The 22,903-nt window shown below is 52.0% G+C and overlaps 1 protein-coding gene and 1 pseudogene across 1 annotated transcript; both read left to right on the forward strand.

Moving 5' to 3' along the window:
• LOC135891988 (adhesion G protein-coupled receptor E2-like) overlaps nt 1-22,903 on the forward strand; it is a 1,091,233-nt pseudogene that overhangs the window by 710,477 nt on the left and 357,853 nt on the right.
• On the forward strand, nt 678-13,673 carry LOC135891551 (C-type lectin domain family 4 member G-like). The gene is made up of 9 exons (XM_065419117.1): nt 678-768; nt 2,817-2,942; nt 4,555-4,617; nt 8,534-8,596; nt 8,786-8,848; nt 9,861-9,950; nt 10,768-10,919; nt 12,383-12,489; nt 13,367-13,673. Exons 1-9 carry the CDS (start codon nt 678-680, stop codon nt 13,503-13,505), a joined length of 894 nt encoding a protein of 297 aa, XP_065275189.1. The 3' UTR covers nt 13,506-13,673.

Raw genomic sequence — 22,903 nt, forward strand, 5'->3', positions numbered from 1 at the left:
TTTCGGCTCCTACTCCTCCCCCTGCCAATTTTTGTACTTTTACAGTCACATTTTCCTTGTTTTCCCCTCCCTGGCACTGTGAGAGAGACCAATGCAAACAACAGGGGAACTTGACTCACAGCTTATGCAGGGTTGCAAACCAGTGAAACTGACAAGATGCCAAGTGCCATCAATGGCACAAAGACCCTGAAAAGAGAGAAAGATGTTGGTGCCCTTTGCCAAGCAGTTTTTCAGGCCCTTGTAGATTAGCTTCCTGTTTGGAGCACAAATCGGTGACTTGGAGTCAGGTGTTTTCTTAGTGCCGTTTGTTTATTGACAAGATGTTCACCATTCTGTTTCCCTGAGCAGCAATGTTCACAGACTGCACACAGGAGAACCCCTCTTGCAGGGCCCAGGGTAAGGACATGCCCAGCTCCAAACAGATCCTCCCACTTAAAGATTGTCTGTGCCCCTTGGGTCACTGTGTGGGTGGCTCTTATTTTTCAGCTGCACCAGTAATACTGGTTGTACAAAGGCTCCCAGCTGCTAGAGGAGAAGTGACAGGATCACAGATCTCTGTGTTCTGAAGAGAGGAAGAGTGGCTGGGTACATGTGTTTCCTTTTCCAGCAAAGCTGCTCAGAGCCTCAGCTGGTATAAAAGCCACTGGAGCCGTTGGGGTAGGAAGAGGTTCAGAGCGATGCCTTCAGGCAGCATTTACCAAAAGTGCGAAGAGTCCGACCAAGAGACGCTCAAGGAACAGGAGACAGAAATGACATTTGGGAGAGCAGGTAACCCCAGGCTGCATTAGTGGGAGAGTGCGCAATCATTTCCTGATAATCGGCACGCCCTGATCCTGCAGACTCCACACCCCAGTGAAGCCAAGAGGAGGGCGGTGTCAGCGAGGTTTGCAGGATCGGGCCCTACTTATGGAGCTGTACAGTGCTCAGCAGCGAAGTCAGACTCGAAGGCAGGTCTGTACGCTGGAAGGTGGCGTTTCATACACCACAGCTGGAGGTGCTGGGCAGAGCCCGGCTGAGAGAATTCCAGGCTTGTCTCAGCAGCATTTCGTCAGATGTTTATGTACTATGGCAATGAGTGGGTTAAAAGGAGGGGGAGCAAGAGAAAGAGAGTGAATGGAGGAGGAGGGGTGCTGTGTGAGGATAGATAGATGGATGGATGGATAGATAGATGTGGATGAACTGGTGTGTATGGAGATTGTGAGCTAGATATGGTTGGATGTGTGTGTATGGGGATGGACAGATGGATGGAGGGGGGTGCATGGGGATGGATGAATGGATGGATGGAGGAGTATGGGGATGGATGGACGGACGGATGGAGGAGTATGGGGATGGATGGATGGGGTTGTATAGGGATGGCTAGTGTTTATGGGATTGAATGGATAAATAGATTTTGCACCCATACTGCACTCAGGACTAGTGTCCACGATGCGCGAGTTGCTGGGTAGTGGAGCCCATCATACACAATTGCAGGTTATACCATCAGGAGCCTTGGCCCTGATCCCTGTCCCAGGCCCAGTGGTGGAAGCGTTACGAGAGGCATTTCAGATCCAGAGTCCTGCTGATCAGGCGAGATGTCCCTGCGTTGCGCCATAGGAACATGCCTCGTGCAATTCTGCGCTTACAGCAGATTTGTGCTTCTTTTCTTCCTCTTTTTTTTCATTCCTGGAAAGTGAAGGGGGATATGTGTGTGTGTGTGTGGGGGGGCATTGATGTGAGGTGTGGGGGTTGGAGATACAGCTGCTTCCTTCCCCTCCCCAGCCCCCCTGCTGACAGCAGCACAGTGGGCTGGGGCAGTGGGGGAAGGGGGGGTTGGCTGGTGAGTAAGGGTACTGTGTATGAAGCAACGCTCTGAATCAAGGGCTGGTTCCTGCCTGGAGGGGGCTACAGTGGATGGGACAGAGCAGCACAGAGCTGGGGGCAGCCTTTCTGCATGGCAGGCTTCATGGCGCATGAGTTTGCAGCAAGATGGAATCCTGGAGGACAGTGTATGGGGGAGCATAGGGCGCCGGAGGGGAGGCCAGGGCTGGCCACAGGGAGGTGGTACAGGCGACCATCAGGAGGGGAGCACGGATCGAACAGGGGGTGAGGGGGAGATGTAGGCGGGGTTGCAGCCGTGGAGCTGTATCCTGATGGTGGAAGGCAGTCAAAGAAGAAAGGGGTGGTGGGGGGAATCATCACAGCATCTCACATGGATCTCATGGCCTGGCTTCCCCAAAGGATCCTTGGGAAAACAGAGGGGACTCCCAGGAAATGGGGTTCTCTAACTGCTGGGGCTTTAGGTTCAATGGAAATCCAGGTGGGCAAATGATAGATAAGGTGGATATAAGGAGCAATGGTCTCAAGTTGCAGTGGGGGAGATCTAAGTTGGATATTAGGAAACACTATTTCACTAGGAGGGTGGTGAAGCACTGGAATGCGTTACCTAGGGAGTTGGTGGAATCTCCTTCCTTAGAGGGTTTTAAGGCCTGGCTTGACAAAGCCCTGGCTGGGATGATTTAGTTGGGGCTGGTCCTGCTTTGAACAGGGGGTTGGACTAGATGACCCCCTAGGGTCTCTTCCGACCCTAATCTTCTGATTCTATAGGGATAGATAGAGGGGGTGTTTGGGGATAGATAGATACGTAGATCTGCACAGAGATTCCTGGCACCAGCGGCACATCCATCAGTATTTGTTTATGAATTACAATAATAGTGAATTCTGAATTCCCCTAGTGCCTTCCCCGCAAGGCTCAGAGCACACCTCCCCCCGCAGCACCGGTTCGCCAGAGGGCAGGGACTGGTGCTCTAATTCCTGCTGTCTTTGCTTCTGCCTTCCAGGGAATTCCTTGCTGCAGTGTGGTAGGGGCGTGAATGGGGAGGAAAAGTCCATATTAACCCTTTACGCTGTGCACGCCGTGTCATTTGTGTTATGGGCCGTCCTCCTCGCCATGGTGATTGGAAAGTGTAAGTATCCCGGAGTGCGTTTAGGACTATCACACAGGAATGGACCCAGTGGAAAAGACCAGGGGTGAAATCCTGACTCCATTAAGTCAATGGCCAAACTCTCATTGGCTTCAGCAAGGCCAGGATTTCAGGCCATGAGTCCCTCCCAGCCAGGTCCCCTTATCTCTATCAATGGCCAGTGTCAAGACACTGCAGGAGAAAGGATATAGTCCCCCGCAATGTATTTCATTGTGCCATAGTGCTGCTAATTGTAAGACAAGACTCATTAAGTAAGGCCGCCTGCCCTCCAATTCACAGCTGTGGGGCCCCTTCCCAAGGCCCGCACTGTGAGCAGGGATACTGTGGTGTTTGATTCTTGAATGTATGCACAGGTACAAGTGAGTGCAATATGTGTTGGGACACCCTCTAGCAGCTGTTCCACACAGGATAACAGCCTAACTACTCCTGCCAGCTAACAGAGTAGCTCCTGTAGCTCAAGAGGTCTTTGCTGTAGATAGCAGGGATTCACGTCCTGCTGAGGAGCCTTGTTAGGTGTCATTACACATAGCAGCCTCAGCGTTGCCAACTCTAGGTGATGTTTGAATTAAAGCCCCAACTCCAGGAGTCTTGTGATTAGGTGAGACTCTGAGCTTTCATTTAAAAATACTGAGACGGATTCTAGTTGCAGAGAAAAGCTTGGGAAAGCAACGTAGTGGCGTAATGGCTAAGAAACCAGAAGGCAAAGAAAAGAAAACTAAAGTCTATCATTTTTCACAAATCTTATGATTTTTAAGCCAATCTTGTGATTGGTTTTTAACCTCTGGAGTTGGCCAGACTGCGCCAGGGCAGAGGTCATTCCGGGTGGAATCCTTGAAGCCAATGAGGCACCTAAGTCTCCTAGTGCAATCCACAAAATTCTCACTGAGCGCTGTAGGCTCACTTGACACCTCTAGGCATGCGCACTGCTGCCTCCCTCAAGGCATCTAGATGCCTATCTTCCACCTAAGCCCCTATACAAATCCTTTCTGCTAGGGAGGAGAGATTTGAACCTGGGTCATCCACATCCCAGGCAAGTGTTCTAACCATTGGGCTATAAGGTGGGCAGCAGCACCTCCTCCCCTGCATTTTGTGTAGAACGAGGCAGGCACCTAACTCATTCCCACAAGACACTACCCAGGTGCCTAAGCCAGGCGAGGCGTTCCCGTTTGTGGATCACTAGCGGAGCTAGATACTTCCCATTCCTGCAGCCTGGACTAGCGTGCCTAGCTCTGAGAAAAGGGTGGGGCTTGGCTCATCAGTGTCTCCCATTGGTTACTTACTCAGCTCCCCGCCTAGTGTGCTGGGTTTTGCGAATTGCACTCAGGTGCATTGCTCTCCCCATTCATTGTATATGAGCCTGGGCATGTAACTCGGCTTTGTGGGTGTTCCTGGGATTTTCTAGGCACCGTGATGCTCAGCATTGCAACGCTGAAATCCCTTTGGGGATCCCACCCTCAGAGATTATCTTCACAGGGGGAAGTTGGAAAGTAGAAATGCAGCATCTCTCTCTATGCTGTGAATCCAAATTGAAAACTCAGTCCCCTCCCCGCCACAAACCATATAAACAACAGCTGGTGTCTGTCCTTCTGTCTAGACTCGGAGATGTCCAAGGAGCTGGAGCAGTTGCGGACTGATCAATCTGCGCTGAGAGGCAACGGTAACAATTCAGTTTACTTATGAGTGTCCGTGTATTTGTATTACCGATGTTGCCCCTTTGGTGGAAGCCAAAATCTGAGGTGCTGTCGGGTTTGTTCCTGTTAGAGGGAGCAATCGCTGCTCCCAGGCAGGTCTGTTCTCACTGTGATCTTGGTAGTTACAATATCTTGTTCCCTTGAACACAGCAGGAACAAACAGCCGCAGGCTGTTCCCTTTCTTGGAAATCCCCTGTCTGCCCCTTCAGCGGGCTCTGTGCCCAAGAAACTCCATCTCTGCTTCCTGCCAGGGTCCCGCTCACAGCTCTTTCAGCCTCCCTCACACACAGGCTGCTCTGAGCACCTGGGACTGCAACCAGGGCCCCTCTCAGCCCACACGGCTCTTTCCTGCTATGCATCCTGGTGCCTTGGGTGGTCACTTCCATTGTCTGCAGCTGTTTCACTACATAAATGAGCTTGATTGCTCCTCCTGTTGTGTCTAAAAGTGGATATTTGGCACTCATTGGCTCTAACAAGGGCTGTGATTGTCTGTGGATCCCAGACTCACCTGTTAGGTGTATTATGGCAGCAGCCAGGAGCCCCAGTTATGAACCAGGACTCCATTGTGTGAAGTGCTGTACAAACACAGAACACAAAGCCAATTCCTGCCCCAAAGAGCTTCCAGCCAAAGTGTAAGACATGGGACGATAGGTGGAGACAGACAGACAGGCAGAGGGACACAGGGAAAGAAGAAATACCAAACCCCTCTTCTTTTCTGTTGTGCTCCTATTAACTAACTAATGGTTTGATCTGAAACCCATTGAACCAATAGAAAGGCTTCCATTGTCTTCAGTGGTGTTTGGATCAGGCTCTATCTAACTAGCTAGGTTCCTGTCTGCATTAGGGAAGTTTGCACTGTCGTTTCTCATAGATGTTACGGCCAGAAGGGACTGTTACGGGCATCTAGTCTGACCTCCTGCATAGCAGAGGCCAGAGAATCCCACCCAGCGATTCCTATATCCATCCCATATCTGGTAGTCGAGCTGGAGTGGAACTTTTAGGAAGAGACAGATAATCTTTTAATGATTCCAGGTGATGGAGAACCTGCCCCTTCTCTACAGACCTTGTCCTGATAGGTAAATGCTGATGCAAACCACTAATGTAGACACATGTTGGGATGGTGCAAAGTAAGACTCACACCAGTGGGTCTAACCCTGGTAACCTGTGCAAGCCTTGTGCCATGTGTCTGCAGGGGTGCCAGGTTTGTATAATTTCTGGTGGTGCCCAGAACAGGTCCAAGTCCCCCCCTCCCACACACACACACACACACACCTGCCTAAGGCTCTGGGAGGGCGTTTGGGTGTGGGAGCGGGTTTGGGGTGCAGATTCTGGGAGGAAGTTTGGGTGTGGGAGGGATGCGGGCTCTAGGATGGAGTTTGGGTGCTGGGTGAAGGGCAGGGGGTTGGGGTGCAGGAGGGGGTGTGGGGTGTGGGCTCTTGGAAGGACTTTGGGTGCAGGAGGGAGTTTGGGGTGCAGGCTCTGGGAGAGAGTTTGGGTGCGGGAGGGTGTGACATTCCCCTCTGGTGTTATCCGGACCGGTGATCTGCTAGGTCACTCCAATCCTTGACTCTGGGAGCCAGCCTTACCCTGCTCTACTGTGAGAACCCCCTCTCCTGGGCTGTTCATGCACAGCCTCTGGCATATAAGCTGCTCCCAGCTACTTGCAAGCGAATGACACTAACCAATATCTCCAGTCCCAGACACAACCCTAGAAACCTCTGTCTTGCAGTGTCCAGTTATGCCCACTGGATGCTGCAAGCTTATATGAGTTTGTCAATTTAACAAAGAAATTGTTATGTACCAAGCTTGTTATCCCAAGGGGAGTCTCTGTCATGCTTCAAACCAAACACACTGCTTCAGGTAGAATAAACAAACAGATTCATTAACTATAAAGATAGATTCTAAGTGATTTTAAGTCAAAGCATAACAAGTCAGATTTGGTCCAATGAAATAAAAGCAAAACACATTCTAAGCTGATCTTAACACTTTCAATGCCCTTACAAACTTAGATGCTTCTCACCACAGGCTGGTTGGTTGCTCTTCAGCCAGGCTCTCCCCTTTGATCAGTGCTTCAGTCACTTGGTGGTGGTGTCTGTAGATGGAGGTGGACGAGAGAGAGAGCATGGAAAATGTCTCTCCCTTTTATCATGTCCTTTCTTCCTTCTTGGCTTTGCCGCCCCCCTTCAGAGTCAGGTGAGCATTACCGCATCGCAGTGCCAAACTGACCAAAGGAAGGGGGGTGACTCCCTCGAGAGTCTAACAGATTCTTTTGATGCTGCCTAGGCCAGCGTCTTTTGTTCCTATGAGGCTGGGCTGGGTTTGTCCCATACCTGCCCTGATGAGGTGTGAACTGCCCCTCTGCTATGGAGAGCTTTTGCTGGGCTTGCTTTAAGCCATGAGGATACATTTTCAGCCTCATAACTACATACATGAAATTATAACCTATAACATCACTGTAACAACCATGCTCAGTGCATCATGAGCCTTCTGAAGACACCTGACATGACAAACTTTGCACTGGATACCACACAATCATTTTACAAGGATGAACATAGGGGTCCTGGGTGTTTCTCCCGAGGTACAGAGCATCACAGAGAGGTGCGGGCTCTGGGAGAGAGTTTGGGTGCTGGGTGCGGGCTCTGGGCTGGGATAGAGGGTTGGGATGCAGAACGGGGTGCGGGAGGGGGTTTGGGGTGCTGGGTGCGGGCTCTGGGCTGGGATAGGGGGTTGGAGTGCAGAAGGAGATGTGGGAGGGGGCTTGGGGTGCTGGGTGCAGGACGGGGTTTGGGTGCTGAGTTCGGTCTCTGGGGGGGGTTGGGTGCTGGGTGCGGGCTCTGGGTTGAATTGCAGGGTTGGGGTGTGGGAGGGGATGTGGGGCATGGGGCTGGGCCAGGGATGTGGAGTTTGGGGTGCAGCAGGCAGGCTGCCCAGGGCTGGGGTAGGGGCCAGAGAGGAAGACTCCCCCCAGCCCCCTCCCTGCCAGCAGCAGCAAGCTCCGGGGGAGGGGGAATCTCCCTACCCTGCCCCCCCCCCCCGGCACGACACTCACCCAAGGCCCCCCAGGCTGCTGCTCAGGAGGTCTAGCCAGGATAAGCACCGACCCCCCTTGGAGTTGACTCGGAGTCACCTGCCGGGGGTAGGGTGGCGATGTGCCTCCTCCCCTCCTCCTGCCGCAGGCGCAGCAGCCGCCTCAGCCTGCCCCCAGCGCTGCTCCCTTGTAGCCGGACACAGCAGCAGCTGGCAAGGGAGCTCAACGTGGAGCTGCAGGGGGCAGCCGCCTGCTGCCCAGGGCAGGCAGGGATGCTCGGGGGAGGTGCGCGGGGGCAGCCGGCGGGGCCAGGTGATGCTCCGGGGGAGGCGCATGCGGGCAGCAGGTGGGGCCAGGGCAGAGACTGGACCCAGAACATTGGTGGAGCCGGGCCCCCCGGGCCCTGAATTTGCTGGAGCCCGGGCACCACAGGCCCATACAACTCACCACCCCTGTGTGTCTGCACTAGGGATTTGCACCAGTCCACGGCGACACTAGTACAAATTTCCCTAGTCTGGATGGGCCCTAACTAAACTCACTAACAAGCTCTCCCCAGGCAGGGCTGGCAGCTGGAGGTGGGGTCTGAGGGAATGAGCACGAGACAGGGAGCTCCGAGTTCTAATCTTGCTTCACTACCTGGCCTGGGGCAAGTCGCTCTCCATCTCGGAGCCTGAGTCATGGACTATCATGGCCGGGGACGAAAGCAAATCCACCAGCGCCGCCTCTTCCCAGGAAAGAAAGCAGCCCCGGGAGACCCCAGTACCTGACAGACCCACTCTGCTAGGGAACACGGCCTTGCCCCACGAGATGAGGTGAGGGACAGTTCACAGCTCACCGGCCTCTGTCTCTTCCAGGCTCCAAGACAGGGAAGCAACTGAAGACGCTTCATTTCAACCAGTCCACCATGCACAGCACCGGTACGTACTGGAGCCCTCACAGACCCACAGCTCAGCGTCATCTCTACGAGCCCCCTGCACCCCAGTCATGTTACTCCTCCTCCTCCCAACAACAGCCCCCATTCCCTGGCCACCTCCTTGTTCCCACTGAGCCCTGGGTCCCCATGACGCACCCTCCCAGGAATGTGATCAGCCCTGTTTATCTCTCAGAGGTGGAGCTGGCCACAGATCTGAAGAGGCTGCAGTCAGACCAGGCCGCACTGAAAATGGAAGGTGAGTACCCATGGAGGGGAGGGAGCAGGGCTCAGGCAGAGGAGGGGGTGGAGAACGGCAGAAAGAAGAGGGGGGGGTGGAGAATCCCAGCGCCAGGTTCCATGGCGATTTGGGATCCATCCCCCCCTATTCCCCAGGCCAGCCTGAGCAAGCAGCATTTGGGACCAAGCCACTGAGGCTGGAAACCGGGGCCATGCCCTACTCTGGGTGACCCACCGGAGGGGCAGGGACACAACCAGTGCCCACAGAGCCTCTGCACCCAGGGCTCCTCCTGCACCAGATTCACTGTGTGTGACTCTAACTGGGGCGAACTGGGGAAGCCAGTTCACCTTCAGTTCCAGGGATTCTCACCCCAAGTGCGTTCCCAGTCACTGCAGGAGCCTCTGGCCTTTAGGGACTCGCACGGGCTGGGCTGCTACAGAGGGGGGATCTGGCTGTTTCTTGCTCCCTAGATTCACTTGGGACAAATAGGAGAGGGGATATGTGCTTTTGAAGCAGGGGAGGGTCGGGGGAGGGAGATGTTGATGGTGACTCATTAGGGGCCGAGGGGAGGCAGGTGGATTAAAGGGCTGGGCAGAAGAAGGCCCAGGTGTAATAAACTGGGGAACCAGAGGTAGGGAATTGGGGGGGGGGGGCAGGGCTCCTGCTGAGGTTCGGGGGAGGGGACCTGGTTTTAGAGGAATGATTTTGACCCTTGTGAAAGGTTCAGGTTCAGCTGGCGATTCCGGCCAGGTCTCCAGTCCCTAATGATGTATCAGACCGACCGAGTAACAAGCTCAGTGCCTCCTGCTGCTGGGATAGGGGCCCCATTTCAGTGTCACAGCCAGGCCCCAAATCCCGCTGTTTACGATCTGTACACAGATATGCCAGGCCTAGCTGCACACACCCGCTGCTCTGGCTGGCTTCTGGCTGCTTCTAAAGTACAGAACACGGTGAGCGTCACTCGAGGCTCACAGACTGTTTAAAGGGATACAGCCCTATTCCTACATGTGACCGTGTGCTGTATTTGCAGTGTCGGAGGATCTGGCCAAAGCGAAAAGTGACAGAGATGACATCAGGGCTGAGGCCTACAAGATTCTGGATGCTGTCCAGAAAGGGAACGGTGAGATACGCGCCGGCCTCGACCTGCTTAGATTGCCAGCCCTTCACGGCAGGGACCGGCTTTCTGTTCTGTGTTTGTACCATGCCTGGCACAACGGGGCCTGTCTATGACTGGGGCGTCTAAGCACTGCCAGAATGCAAGTAATAAATAACGTACAGCACCCAGCAAATGGGGGCCTGGGCCATGGCACCTCGTGCACTTAGGATTCCTGCTCCTTTTCCCCACAAGCAGTAATAATGGATTAATATAGTTCAGGGGGCTCGCTGGGATTTCCCCTGAATAAACTGCTAGGTTGTCAAGGAGTCAGTTTTGTCTAATAGTTAGAGCAGGGGACTGGAATGTGGGACACCTGGATTCTAGTCCCATCTCTGGGAGGTATATGAAGTCTAGTGGTTAGAGCAGAGGGCTGGCTTCTATTCTCAGCTCCTATGAGGCCAATGTTGTCTAGTGCAGTGGTTTTCAACCTGTGGTACGCGGACCCCTGGGGGTCCGCAGACTATGTTGAAGATTTCCAAAGGGGTCTGCACTGCCATTAGAAATGTTTTAAGGGGCCGTAAACGAAAAAAGGTTGAAAACCACTGGGCTAGTGGTTAGAGCAGGTGAGGCCGGAAATCAGGACTCCTGAGTTCTCTTCCCAGCTTGGGAATGATCTTGAGCACCTCTCTCTGCCTCAGTTTCCCCCTCTGCAAATTGAGGGTGACGCCTCCCCACCTTGGCTAAGTGCGTTGAGGTCACTGGCTAAAGGGCACTAGGCAGATGCTATTATTGTCCTTTGCAGTCCAGCGCCGAGCGTGACCTCTGCTGTTTTGCATTGCAGACTCTGCCTGCAGCATTTGTCCAGCCGGCTGGCTGCTGAATGCAGGGAACTGCTACTACTTCTCCACAGAGCAAAAACACTGGTCCTATGCCAAGCAGGCCTGCAAAGACCAAGGTGCCATGCTGATTATTATTGATAACCCACAAAAGCAGGTAAGTCATGCTCACTGAGTCCAGCCACACAGCCCAGAAAGGGCGTGGAGATGGTCTCCCAGCAAATGGGAGGCTCTTGGGATGAGAGAGATGCTGGGGACAGGATAGGAGCTGACGTTTTTCTGCTCAGTGCCTAGGAAACACATTATGCACTGGTGTAAAGATGTGCACAAGAAGGGCAACAAAAATGATCAAGGGGCTGGAACAGCTTCCAGATGAGGAGAGATTAAAAAAACTGGGACTGTTCAGCTTGGAAAAGAGACAGCTAAGAGAGGATAGGATAGAGGCTATAAAATCATGACTGGTGTGGAGACAGTGTTATTTACCCTTCACATAACACAAGACCCAGGGGTCACCCAATGAAATTAACAGGCAGCAGGTTTAAATCAAGCCTAAGGAGGTATTTCTTCACATAGCACACAGTCAGTCTGCAGAACTCATTGCAAGGGGATGTTGTGAAGGCCAAAAGTATAACTGGGGTCAAAAAAGAACTAGATAAGTTCACGGAGAACAGTTCCATCAATGGCTATTATCCAAGATGGTCAGGGACCCAGCCCCATGCTCTGGGTGTCCCTAAACCTCCGACTGCCAGAAGCTGGGAGTGGATAACAGGGGATGGATTACGTAGCCATTTGCAGTGCACAAGCAATTGTATTGGTCCTACAAAACCCAGGGACTATGCTACATATACTTGAGCACCATCTATTGGCACAGGATCGAGGAGCAAACCACTTACCAGAATACAGACTTGGGGCACTCCCCCAACTCCCAAGAGTTAATGCACAATTCATCCCAAGCGCTAGTCAGGCTGCTGGGGACCCTCAGGCAAGTCAGCCTGACAGCTCCAGGGAAGCTCCGTGGGAAGGGAAACTTTGCGGGAGTTGGAGCGAGACCCTTGATTGTAAGGAGTGATGGGGAAAGGGTTTGGAGACACAACATCTGGTGGAGGACTGGGATCCATGAGATCACAGTCACTTGGGAGACCCCTGATGTTTCCTGACTAGCCTCCATGTCCACAAAGTGCTTCCACATCCATCCAGAGCCACATCTCCCTCAGCAGGGCCTTTGGGAGGGGAGCCAGCCTGGTCTAGTGGTGCAGGAACAAGCCAGGGAGCCAGGATAGCTGGGTCCTACTCGCTGCTCTGCCACTGACCTTCTGTGTGACCTGGGGCAAATCACCGTGCCTTAGTTTCCCCTCCCACCCTTGGTTTTGTCTGTTTGGATTGTAAGCTCTTTGGGGCAGGGAGTGTCTTTCACTAGGTGTCTATGTAGCACAATGGGGCCTCGATCTCAGTCGCTGCCTAGGTGTTACTATAATTCTAATAATAACCCAGTGGGCCACATCTCGGCAAAAGGAGAACAACAGAGAGCCAGAGAGGAGTACGGGCTGTGGGAAGTGGGGTTGGGGTGGTGCCTTAGATTTGGGCAATATTTTATAACAATCAATTATTTTCTTTTTTCAGGAGTTTTTGACAAAGAACGCTAACGGCAAGCAGTACTGGATCGGCCTGCACGACGTTAGCAATGAAGGGACATTTATATGGGTCGACGACAGTTCCGTGTCATACAGGTCAGCCCAATCCCGCTCACTGGTACATTGGGGGGGGAGGGAGTTGGCTCCGGTGCAACTGGCCAATCAGTACATTTCAAACACATCGAGTCATTGGCTGAGTGGGTGGAGCTGCCCTTTCTTGATTCATCTTCCATCTGTTCTGCTCTTTAAACTGTCCAGGGTTTCCCCACAGGGAACCAGAGCTAGTGGGGTAGAGAATAAAGTGGTGGATGATGCTCAGCTTTAAATTGTCACCTTCAGCCGAGCAGTAGCAGTTTTCAGGGTCTTACGGGGAAGTTTCCCCTTTGAGAAGAAATCGGTGGAATCTGGCTCCTTCTTAGTGTAACTTGTTTATTTACACTAGTCCTGGGACAGAGGTGTCACCAACAGCACCCAGGTCAGTCCCCTCTAGCAGAAATCTCAGCCCAAATACCCCAGTGTTCCCAGGAAGTGACTCTACCCCGAGAATTAACTCGACATAGAGAGTCAGGCTGGAAGCGAGAACTGACCAAAGAGAATGTGCATCACATCACTAACCACATAGGGTGTCCTCCAAGCCTGATCAGTGCTCACCCACTCAGGAAAAGCACTTGTAAGACTGTGGGTAACTCTCACTGTAACAGTACGGCCCTGATCCACCACTGTATCACCCCAGGGTTACACCAGTGTAAATTCCATTGAAGTTAATAGCTAGACCAGTTTAAAACTGGCGTAACAGAGGTCAGTCAGGCCCTATATCATTACACTTGCTCTACACCAGTCAGCCTCAAACCACCTTTCAGAGGTTGAGGCAGGATCACCCTCTCTGAGGGCTTAAGTGGGATTTCAGGGAGTGCATTTCACCAGGGCTTCCCTCGAATGCCTGGCTGAGTTTGCTACTTTCTTTGATCCCCAGCAACTGGAATCAAGGGGAGCCCAACAATTTTGGCAGTGGCGAGGACTGCGTGATGATGTTCAAAGACGGGAAGTGGAACGACGCTACGTGTGTGATGAATGAGGTTGGCTGGATCTGTGAAAAGAAGTGGACTTGTTAAACTGTGGCCAGGAGGAACACAACACAGCCAGCTCATCTTAACCACAGAGCCACCCCACTGCCCTCTGGCCCCTTCCATGCAAGGTCTGCCAGCTCTTTACAAACTTCAATGCATTAAACCTCACAGACCTCACCCCTTCCACTCTTGGGAGCAAGGTATTATCACCCCAACTTTACAGATGGGGAGACTGAAGCACAAAGACTTACCCAGGTCACAGCAGTGAATCAGTGGAAGAGACTAAATTAGTACCCAGGCATCCTGACTCCCAGTCCCCTGCTCTTATTACACCACAGTATGTCACATGGCTGGAAACAGGAGTCCTGACCACTCCTACTCTAACCACTAAACCATCCTCCCCTCCAAGAGCCAGGGATAGAACCCAGGCCTCCTGACTTCCAACCCTCCTGAGTCCTGACTCTAATCCCTAGACCCCATTCAACTCCCAGAGCTGGGAATAGATCCTAAGTGTCCTGAATTCCAGCCCCTGCTCTAACTACTAGACAAAATAGACTCTTTCACAACGTGGCAATTTATGCTGCTGCTCTTCCCGCCCCCCTCCCCCCCCCCAGCCTGACAGACAGAACTGATTGGCTCCTGGACCGGTCTCCAAAGTAGGTACCAGCGCTGTCCGGGTGTGGGGGGGGAGGGGAGGGGAGGGGGGCTGGAGGTGGTGGTAAACCTGTCTGTCTCCCGCCCTGATTTCCCCAGCCCCTCACTCCAGGGACCAACCTCCCTCACTCTGCTGTGCCCTGATTTCCCCTCCCCAGCCCCTCACTCCTCACTCACACCCACAAGACAGCTTACTTTAGTCTGGCCAGCACATTGTGAAGGGATTATTCAAGTTGAATGGCCCATCAAAGAACACCTAACTCACACTGGACCATAGAAAAGGCTTATCCCTAGCTGATGGGCTTTCCTGTGGACTTTCTAGCTAGAATATGGGTAATGGCCTCTGTTATGACTCATTGAAGCATGTGTGGGCATGTGACTAGGTCATGTGATACTAAACTCCATCTTGTGCCTGTACTGTTCCACAAACTGTGCTGAGGGCTTTGCTTAGAACAATGTGTTTCCCTCCACATGGCAGAAGCTATAACAGGCCCAAGAAACAGCTCCATTTTGACTCATTCCTGCTGTAATCTCTGGACTATGGGAGTATTCTAACCAAAGGACTGAGGACCTTCCAAATCATTTGGAAGCAACCAGAGATTTAACAAGCCAGCAGTTTAGTTCATCCCTGCTTCAAGCCTGAACCAAGAACTTTGCAATTATTATATGTATTTGATTCCTTTAACCAATTTTAACTCACCTCTTTCTTTCTATAAATAAACCTTTAGATATTAGATACTAAAGGATTGACACCCTGTGTGATTATTGGGTAAGATCTGAGTTATATTTTGACCCGGGTATGTGGCTGGTCCTTTGGGATCAGAAGAACCCTTTGTTTGATTAAATTGGTTTTAAATAATCACTCATCATTAAGTCTAGTGTCTGAGTGTTGAATCCAGGACTGGAATATCTAAGGAGGCTGCAGTTCTGACTTCTTGTTAGCCAGTGTGGTGAGACAGAAGTTTACTTTTGTTGCTGATTCGGTATATCTTATGGAAGAATAACCACCAGTTTTGGGGTGTATCTGCCCTATTTCTCAGCAGTTTGGTCTGAATTTGATACTCAGTTTTGACCCCCCGAGGCATAGAGCCTAAACTTAACTAACAAGACACTTCCCAGTCTAACAAAGCTTAGCTCACCCAAAAGTCTTTCTCCCAGCACTTAACAGCTGGGACCCTCCTTTCATAAGCACACACCGGCTCAGACAGCGAGAGAAGCGTCTCTCACCTCCTGCTTGAAAGGAACCTGTTTATCACTGTCACGGCATCATACACCACATTGGTGCCTCCTGCTGGTCGGGGGGAGACAGGCCCGCCCACTACTCTGGGTCCCGGGACCCTGCAAACAGCAGCTTCCTGCTGCCTCTTCCTTCCAGCTCACTGTCTCTATTCCCTGGGCCACTTCCCCAAAGCCTCAGTTCCTTCTGATCCTGCCTCTGGTTCTGGCTCCAGCTCCTTTGCCCTCTTCCCAGGGCCTCAAGCCTGTAAGTCCTGGCAGCCCACCAGGAGCTCTCCCTAGCTGCCCCGGTCCCTGTTAGCACCTGCCCTTCCTCCGGTGCTGGTCTCTCTGTAGCCCTCTAGGAAGCCAGTCTTCTCCCTGGGGCTCCCTGCAGCAGACTCACTCATGCTGGGCCGCTGCTTCAGCTGGTGCCCTAATTGGCTGTTTCCCCTGCAGCCCCTCCTTTGGCTGCCTGCCCCTCAGCCTCCCTAGGCGGGTTTTAACCCTCTCAGGGTCAGTGCGGGGCAGGCGCTCCGTCACAATCACCTTCTGGTGACCAGCCCCCAATTCAGACCACATATTTTTCAGCATCTATTCTTAACTTCTTAACTATTATCCGTACATACATTTCACAGTGATTGTGATGACCAGTGAGCTACTGGCTTTCAGTAGAGACCTTTCATGTCACCTTTGGTGAATTATTATTCTTATTTGTGACCCAGGGGATCCATGTTACCCCTGTGCACCCACGTTGTCCCCTCTGCCAGTTGGCACCAAGAGGTCCCTGGGGTCACATGGATAGGATTGGGGGGAAGGGCAAATGTGTGGGCGGGGGATGGGTTCAGGGGTGATCTCCAGCACAATGTGCCCATGAGGAAAGGAATCTGAGTCCCTGGGCTGAGATCAATTCAGCTGCCCAGGGAGGGGTGCTGACCCATTTTGTTTCTGTCTCCCGTGGGGAGGGGCCGGGGAAGGGAGACTGGGTGTCGCCATGCCTCTAATGCAGGGAATGCTGGATGCCACCAGCAAAGGGGTCTCAAGGCTTTGACGTTGGTCAAACCCATTAGGGCCCTGTGGTAAATGCTACGGGTTGGGGAGCAGCCTCTGCTGCACACAGCCGCACTTTGAAGGCACTCTGGGCACAGAGAGGAGAGTGGTGGAGAAGTAGCAGCAGGAGCCTAGCTGGGGCGAGAGTTGTCCCTAGAAAACGTCATCAGGGGAGTTCAGTTCATAGAATCATAGGACTGGAAGGGACCTTGAGAGGTCTAGCCCAGTCCCCTGCGCTCATGACAGGACTAAGTATTATCTAGACACCGGTTCTCAAACTTTAGCAACCCAAGGACCCCCATTTTGATTTAAAATTTTTCAGGGACTCCCAAACCCTCCTGGTCAGCTCCAGGCCCCGCCCCCACTCCACCCCTTCCCGCCCCCCTCTCACTCCATCCCCCCTCCCTCCGTCACTCACTCTGGCCTATACTCACTCACTTTCAACAGGCTGGGGTGGGGGTTGCGGTGCAGGAGGGAGAGCGGGCTCTGGGAGGGAGTGGGAGTGGGTGCAGGGTGCGGGCTCTGGTGGGGGAGTTTGGGTGCGGGCTCAGAGACAGAGTTTGGGTGCGGGAGGAGGTGCGGGCTCTGGGTGGGAGTTTGGTTGTGGGGTGCGGGCTCAGGGATGGGACGGGGGGCTTGGAGTGCGGGAGGGGATGTGGGGTGTAAGTTCTGGGAGGGAATTTGGGTGCGGGAGGGGGTGCGGACTCTGGGCGGGAGTATGGGTGTGAGAGGGGGTGAGGAGTGCGGGGTCTGGGAGGAAGTTAGGGTGCGGGGTGCGGGCTCTGGGCTGGGGCAGGTGTTGTGGTGTGGGAGGAGGTTTGGGGTGCGGGCTCTGGGCTGGGGCAGGTGTTGTGGTGTGGGAGGAGGTTTGGGTTGCGGGCCCCTTGAAGGGAGGGGGTGCGGGCTCCAGCCGGGCGGCGCTTACCTTGCACAGTTCCCGAAAGCCACCAGCACTGCAGCATTGACTTTGTTTGGCTCAAAGCGAGGGAGAGAAGCAGTGGGGTGAAGATATGGAGTTAGCTGCAATACTTTACCTCTGCAGATGTGCAGAGAGCAGGGCAGGGCATCACAGCGAAACAGGCCCAGAAATAACCCGAAACAGGCTACGGGGCTGAGCAGAGCTTTTCCTATAATGGCTCCTCCTGGCTGCTGGGGGATGCTGTGGTGCTGGGCACCAGACTGTCTCTCCTGTGCACGCAATACTCCCCCAGAGATGGAGGAAACATCCTAACCATAGGGGTGAGAGAGGGGGGGAAGGGAGCACAGTGGGGCTGGCTGTTTGGGGGGCTGAGAAGTAGGGGAGAGTAGTGGGGGAAAGGGATAAGAGCTAGTGGCATAGGCGCAGAGGGGAGAGGGTGAGGAGGAGGGAGATGTTAGGGGCAGGGGCAGAAGGGGTCAGGCTGGGGTGGGGGAGGGGGCAGCAGAGTCAGAACAGATGCCCTTCTCCAAGCTGGCACAGAGCCCAGGATTCCCAAGTTAGCTGCTTTAAGGGTTTGCGTCGTGTGTACTCAGGCATTTTCAATCCACACTAATTCACTAAACCCCCTACGTAGACAAGCCCTGAGTCTCAGCATTCCTCTGCTGTCAGGCAAATAGCTGTGAACCCACTGGCAAAGCGTGTGTCTCATCCCTCTCTAGAGGCTGGTGCAGAGAGAGGATAATAGTCCACCACTGCTACCAGTTCCTCCGTTAGCTCAAGTGGCAGAGGTCCACGCTGTATATTGAAATGCGTCAACTCTGCTGTTGTCCCATGAGGAGGGTTATTTTGGCTCCACTTGATGGTATTTTGTTTTTTTTCAGGTTGCAAAGTCATGTACTCAAAAGTGTGGAAATGCCAGTATTGGGGCCAGGGTCCTGTGAGTAATAGTGAGTGATCATGGCATTAAAGACCGTATCATAATGCGTGAGCACAAGGGCCAAATTAAGGTTGCAGGGGTAACCTTAATTAACCATTGCCTGTTTAGTGCTCGAATTTGCAACTGATTCTTTTGATGTCGCTTTTTGAATGTAGTTTGCTATAAATATCCCCCATTCATTGGGTCATCTGCCAACTTTGTCAGTGACTTTATGTTTTCTTCCAAGTCACTGATAAAAATGTTAAATAATGTGGGGCCAAAAAGAGATCCCTGTGGTGTACTGCTGGAAACACCTGTTTGATGATAAGTCACAATATATAGTCTCAAACGGTAACGATCAGTTCGCCAGCTTTAGTCCATTTAATGTGTCTCATCGTGTTAATTTTATATCTAGTTTGAATGTCATGCGGTACTAAGTCAAATGCCTTACAGAAGTCTAAGTATATTACATCAACACTACTGCTGTTATCAAGCAAACTTATAGTCTCAACAAAAAAGATATCAAGTTAACTTGACAGGATCTGTTTTCCATAAACCCATGTTGATTGGCATTAATTATATTGCTGTTCTTTAATTCCAGTATCAGCTGATCTGTTATCTTGCCTTGGATCAATATCAGACCGACAAGTCTATAATTACCTGGGTCGTCCTGTTTACTCCTTTTAAATATTGGCACAGCGTTAGCTTTCTTTGACTCTTCTGGAACTTTCTCCATGTTCCATGACTTATTGAAAATGAACATTAAAGCAAGGTCTTCAGCAGGCTTTTTTAATACTCTTGTTTGCAAGTTATCCAGACCTGCTGATTTAAACATGAGTCCCTACTGTTTAACATCCTCCTGAGATACTAGTAGAATGGAAAGAGTGTTATCATATGATATGAATACATCATTTGTGTTTTTTCCCAAATACAGAACAGAAATATTTATTGAACACTTCTACCTTTTCTCTATTATTATTGATAATTCTACCATTTTCACCTAGTAATATACCAATACCATTGTTAGGATTATTTTTGTTCCTAATAGACTTTTAAAAAACTCCTTATTGTCCTTAACACTTCTGGACATAAATTTCTCCTTGTGTCCCTTTGCTTCCCTTATCAATTTTCTACAATTCCTAGCTTCTAATTTATATTCATTACGATCAACTTCCCCATTTATTCCATTTATTTTATATATACACCTCTACCCCGATATAACGCGACCCGATATAATACGAATTTGGATATAACGCGGTAAAGCAGCGTTCCGGGGGGGCGGGGCTGCGCACTTCGGTGGATCAAAGCAAGTTTGATATAACGCGGTTTCACCTATAACACGGTAAGATTTTTTTGGCTCCTGAGGACAGCGTTATATCGGGGTAGAGGTGTGTGTATATATATATATATATATATATAGTTGCCTTTACTTCCCCTCTAAACCAGGTCTTCTTTTTTTTTAACCAATATGGCCTTCTGTCATTATTGTGGCTTTGGGGGCATCTAGTAAAGTGTCCTTAAAAAATTCCTAATTCATTATTTGAACTCTGACAGGGCTGGAGACACCAAATTGAAGCCAGAGATCCCCCGGGGCTGCCTTTTGGGTCTGCCCTCAAAGACACTTTGAATTGACAGATCACTACAACTCTCAGGTTTCAGAGTGGTAGCCGTGTTAGTCTGTATCAGCAAAAAGAACGAGGAGTACTTGTGGCACCTTAGAGTAGATTGCAACTCATTTGTGCATATGTTTGTTTGCTTTAGCCTGTAAATAACTCTCTTATTTCTTTTTCCTAGTTAATAAACTTTCAGATAGTTTATTACAGGACGGGCTAGAGGCGTTGTCTTCGGTAGAAGATCGAGGGTACTAACTGATCTGGGATAAATGACTGGTGCCTTGGGACTGGAAGCAACCTGAACATGGTGTGATTTTTGGTGTAAGTGACCATTTATCCCTAAGGCCAGTTTGACTGAGATAGACTGGAGAGTCTAAGGGGACTGTGTGTGACTCCATGGTAAGGCTCGTATAGTGATCCAGGAGTTCACAGTTGTTACTGGCTTGGTGAAATCTAATTATAGAAGACACCACCAGCTTGGGGTGTCTGTCCTGTTTTTGACAGACTGCCTGGAGGTCAACACTCACAGTTGTGAGCCACTCCACACAGCGTGACAGGGGTAAATGGAGGTGACTGTCCATTCTCCAGCTCTCCCTGGCTCTGTGTGTGTGTGTGTGTGTGTGTGTGTGTGTGTGTGTGTGTGTGTGTGTGTGTGTGTGTGTGTGTGTGTGTGTGTGAAAGAAGGGGCCATGAGGTCCTCTTAGTCCCACCCTGTGCTATGGGTCAATATAAGAGATGGGCCAAGGTACCAAATTCAGATCTGGGCTCCATCTCTAACAGCCCAAATTGCCAGGGTCCTGGGCTGTGGTTCACCTCATAGTGAAGATGGAGTCAACTGGGACCCAGATCCCAGTTTGGGTTTGAAATCTCTGATAGATGTGGGGCTTTGGGGCCCAGGTCTGCAGTGAGAAGGGTGAGGAGGTTGGGGATAAAGATAAAGGAGAGATGTGGCGAGTGACCCTAGAATGTGCTCAGGGCAGGGGAGACCTTGTTCCATTGAACCTGCTACTCCAGAGCCACTTTTGCCTTTGAAGTAACTGGAATATCCTGTCTCAAAGCTTTTCTGCCAAGTGTCAAATCCCGGCCCAAGTGGGGTGTTCAGGCCCCAAGGTCAGTGGCTCTGTAATGGAATCAGAACAGACTAATTGTAGAGGAGAGGAGACGGACTGGCTCCTAACAGGGCTCAGGGGCGAACAGATCCATAGCATGGCTTGGGGAGAGAGAGCAGCTGAAATGCAGCAATGCCTGCAGGCAGAAGCAATTGGAGGGGTGGGTGCTGCCATGGTGATGCCATGGGGGGCCTGATGTTGGGGATTGTCCCAATGTCCACTGCTGTTTCTCCTGTTGCTAGGGGACAGACTGGGGTGGCAGAGCAACATCCTAGTGGGGATTAGCATTCTGCTCTCAGAAGGAAATCTCTTCCCACAGGTCTCCTAGTGCACACGCATCCTGCTTCCACACGCTGCCAGAGAGGGCAAAGAAAGAGATGGAAGCCTGGCAGCCAAGCCCGGCAGCCCCACAGGACCCTTGCAGGGAGCGTGTTCTGCTCTCACCCAACGCAGAGAAAGAGGGGGTGTATTTGTCCTGCTTGTCTCTCTTGCCTCATTCAGGCTGCGAGCTCTTTGGGCAAGGCCGTGTGAGATTTGTGTGGTGTAAGCGCAGAGCACATTCAAGGCACTGTTCACATCATTTATAATAACCCCACCCTTGGCCTGTATCTCTGGCTCCAGCACCAGGATAAAATACCAGACTCTTTGCTCTCCCTGTCACATCCATCCCTCCCCAGGCCTGGAGAGCAGAGGAAGCACTGCATGGCCTTCACCATGCTGTGAACACTCACGGCTTTGCATTTAGACAATTTCTACAATCAATGCTCATACTTCAGGGCTTCAATTTGTCACCTGCAGGGGTCAGGGAGGAATACTTTCCCCCCTGATGCACAATTGGCCAGGTGCATTTTGGTTTTCTTTCGCCTTCTGCTGACGCATTAGGGATTGGCCACAGCTGGAGGAAGGACACAGGACGATATGGACCAGGGCCCTGAGGTGTTACAGTAAGTGCTTTGTTCCTAGATGCCCAGTTGGTGATTCTTGCTCCCAGGCTCAGGGTCACACTGATTGCCAGGTTTGGGGTCAGGAAGGAATTTTGCCCCAGGTCAGACTGGCAGGGACCTTGAGGGGGAAAGAAGCTGGGATTCGGCTTCCTCTCCAGCATGGAGCAGGGATCCCTGCTAGGATCATCTGGACCTGTCTCACCCAAACAATTCTCTGCCACTGCAGGGGCCTGAGGCCTTGGTGGCATCTCAGTACCCTCCTGCTCTGTCTGTGGCCACAACCCATCAGTCCCTGAGGGGCTGGGAAGTGAAGAAGAGAGCTGGCTGTGATTTGGTCCAGTGAAATCTGTTTGGCAAGGCCCTGATGGGAGTCGTGTCTTTAACTCTGGTTATTATGAAGTGGGGTTCAGAGAGGCCATGGGATTTACCCCAGGTCACCCAGCCAGTCAGCGGCAGAGCCCAGGAGTCCTGACACTGAGACCCATAGAGCTAGAGCGTTATCAAGAGCAGGGAAGAATGTTTGGGCTCCAGAGAGCGGAGGGAGACAGCAGGGCAGTGTTGAGGAGAGCAGACGGGGAGAGGAGCAGCTCCAGGCAGGGGGAGAGGGCACAGTGATGGCTCCAGCTGCTCCAGTTCCGGAGCGAGGGGGGCGGGGGGCGGGAGCAGCATTGTGATAAAGAAAAGCTCGGGGGAGAGGGAAGGTGATGAGGGGGTGAGTGGGGATACAGCCCTGCTGTGAAATGCCCCTGCAGCCCCTAAGCAGGGAGGGACGGACACCGGGGAATGGTGGCCAAGGCCCATGGGGAAGGAACTGTGAGTCGTTCATCTGTCCTTGCTCCTCTCTGGAGGGCTCTTCCTGGCGGCGCCTGCGGGATGGAGTAACGTGTCCATGTGAGTGAGAGACGGGCTTGTACCCCAAATGCTCACGGGCTTGTACCCCAACACTGTGGCCTTTAATTTCAAAAGGGGGAACTATACAAAAATGAGGGGGTTAGTTAGACAAAAGTTAAAAGGTACAGTGAC

The sequence above is a fragment of the Emys orbicularis genome, chromosome 19 (genome assembly GCF_028017835.1).
Source record: "Emys orbicularis isolate rEmyOrb1 chromosome 19, rEmyOrb1.hap1, whole genome shotgun sequence".
In the NCBI taxonomy this organism is placed as follows: Eukaryota; Metazoa; Chordata; order Testudines; family Emydidae; genus Emys; species Emys orbicularis.

Excerpts from the sequence above, each read along its gene's own strand:
- LOC135891551 (XM_065419117.1), top strand. The coding sequence starts at position 678 with ATGCCTTCAGGCAGCATTTACCAAAAGTGCGAAGAGTCCGACCAAGAG. Across the intron at positions 4,618-8,533 it reads ATCTGCGCTGAGAGGCAACG|GCTCCAAGACAGGGAAGCAA; the intron begins GTAACAATTCAG and ends TGTCTCTTCCAG. Across the intron at positions 8,849-9,860 it reads GGCCGCACTGAAAATGGAAG|TGTCGGAGGATCTGGCCAAA; the intron begins GTGAGTACCCAT and ends CTGTATTTGCAG.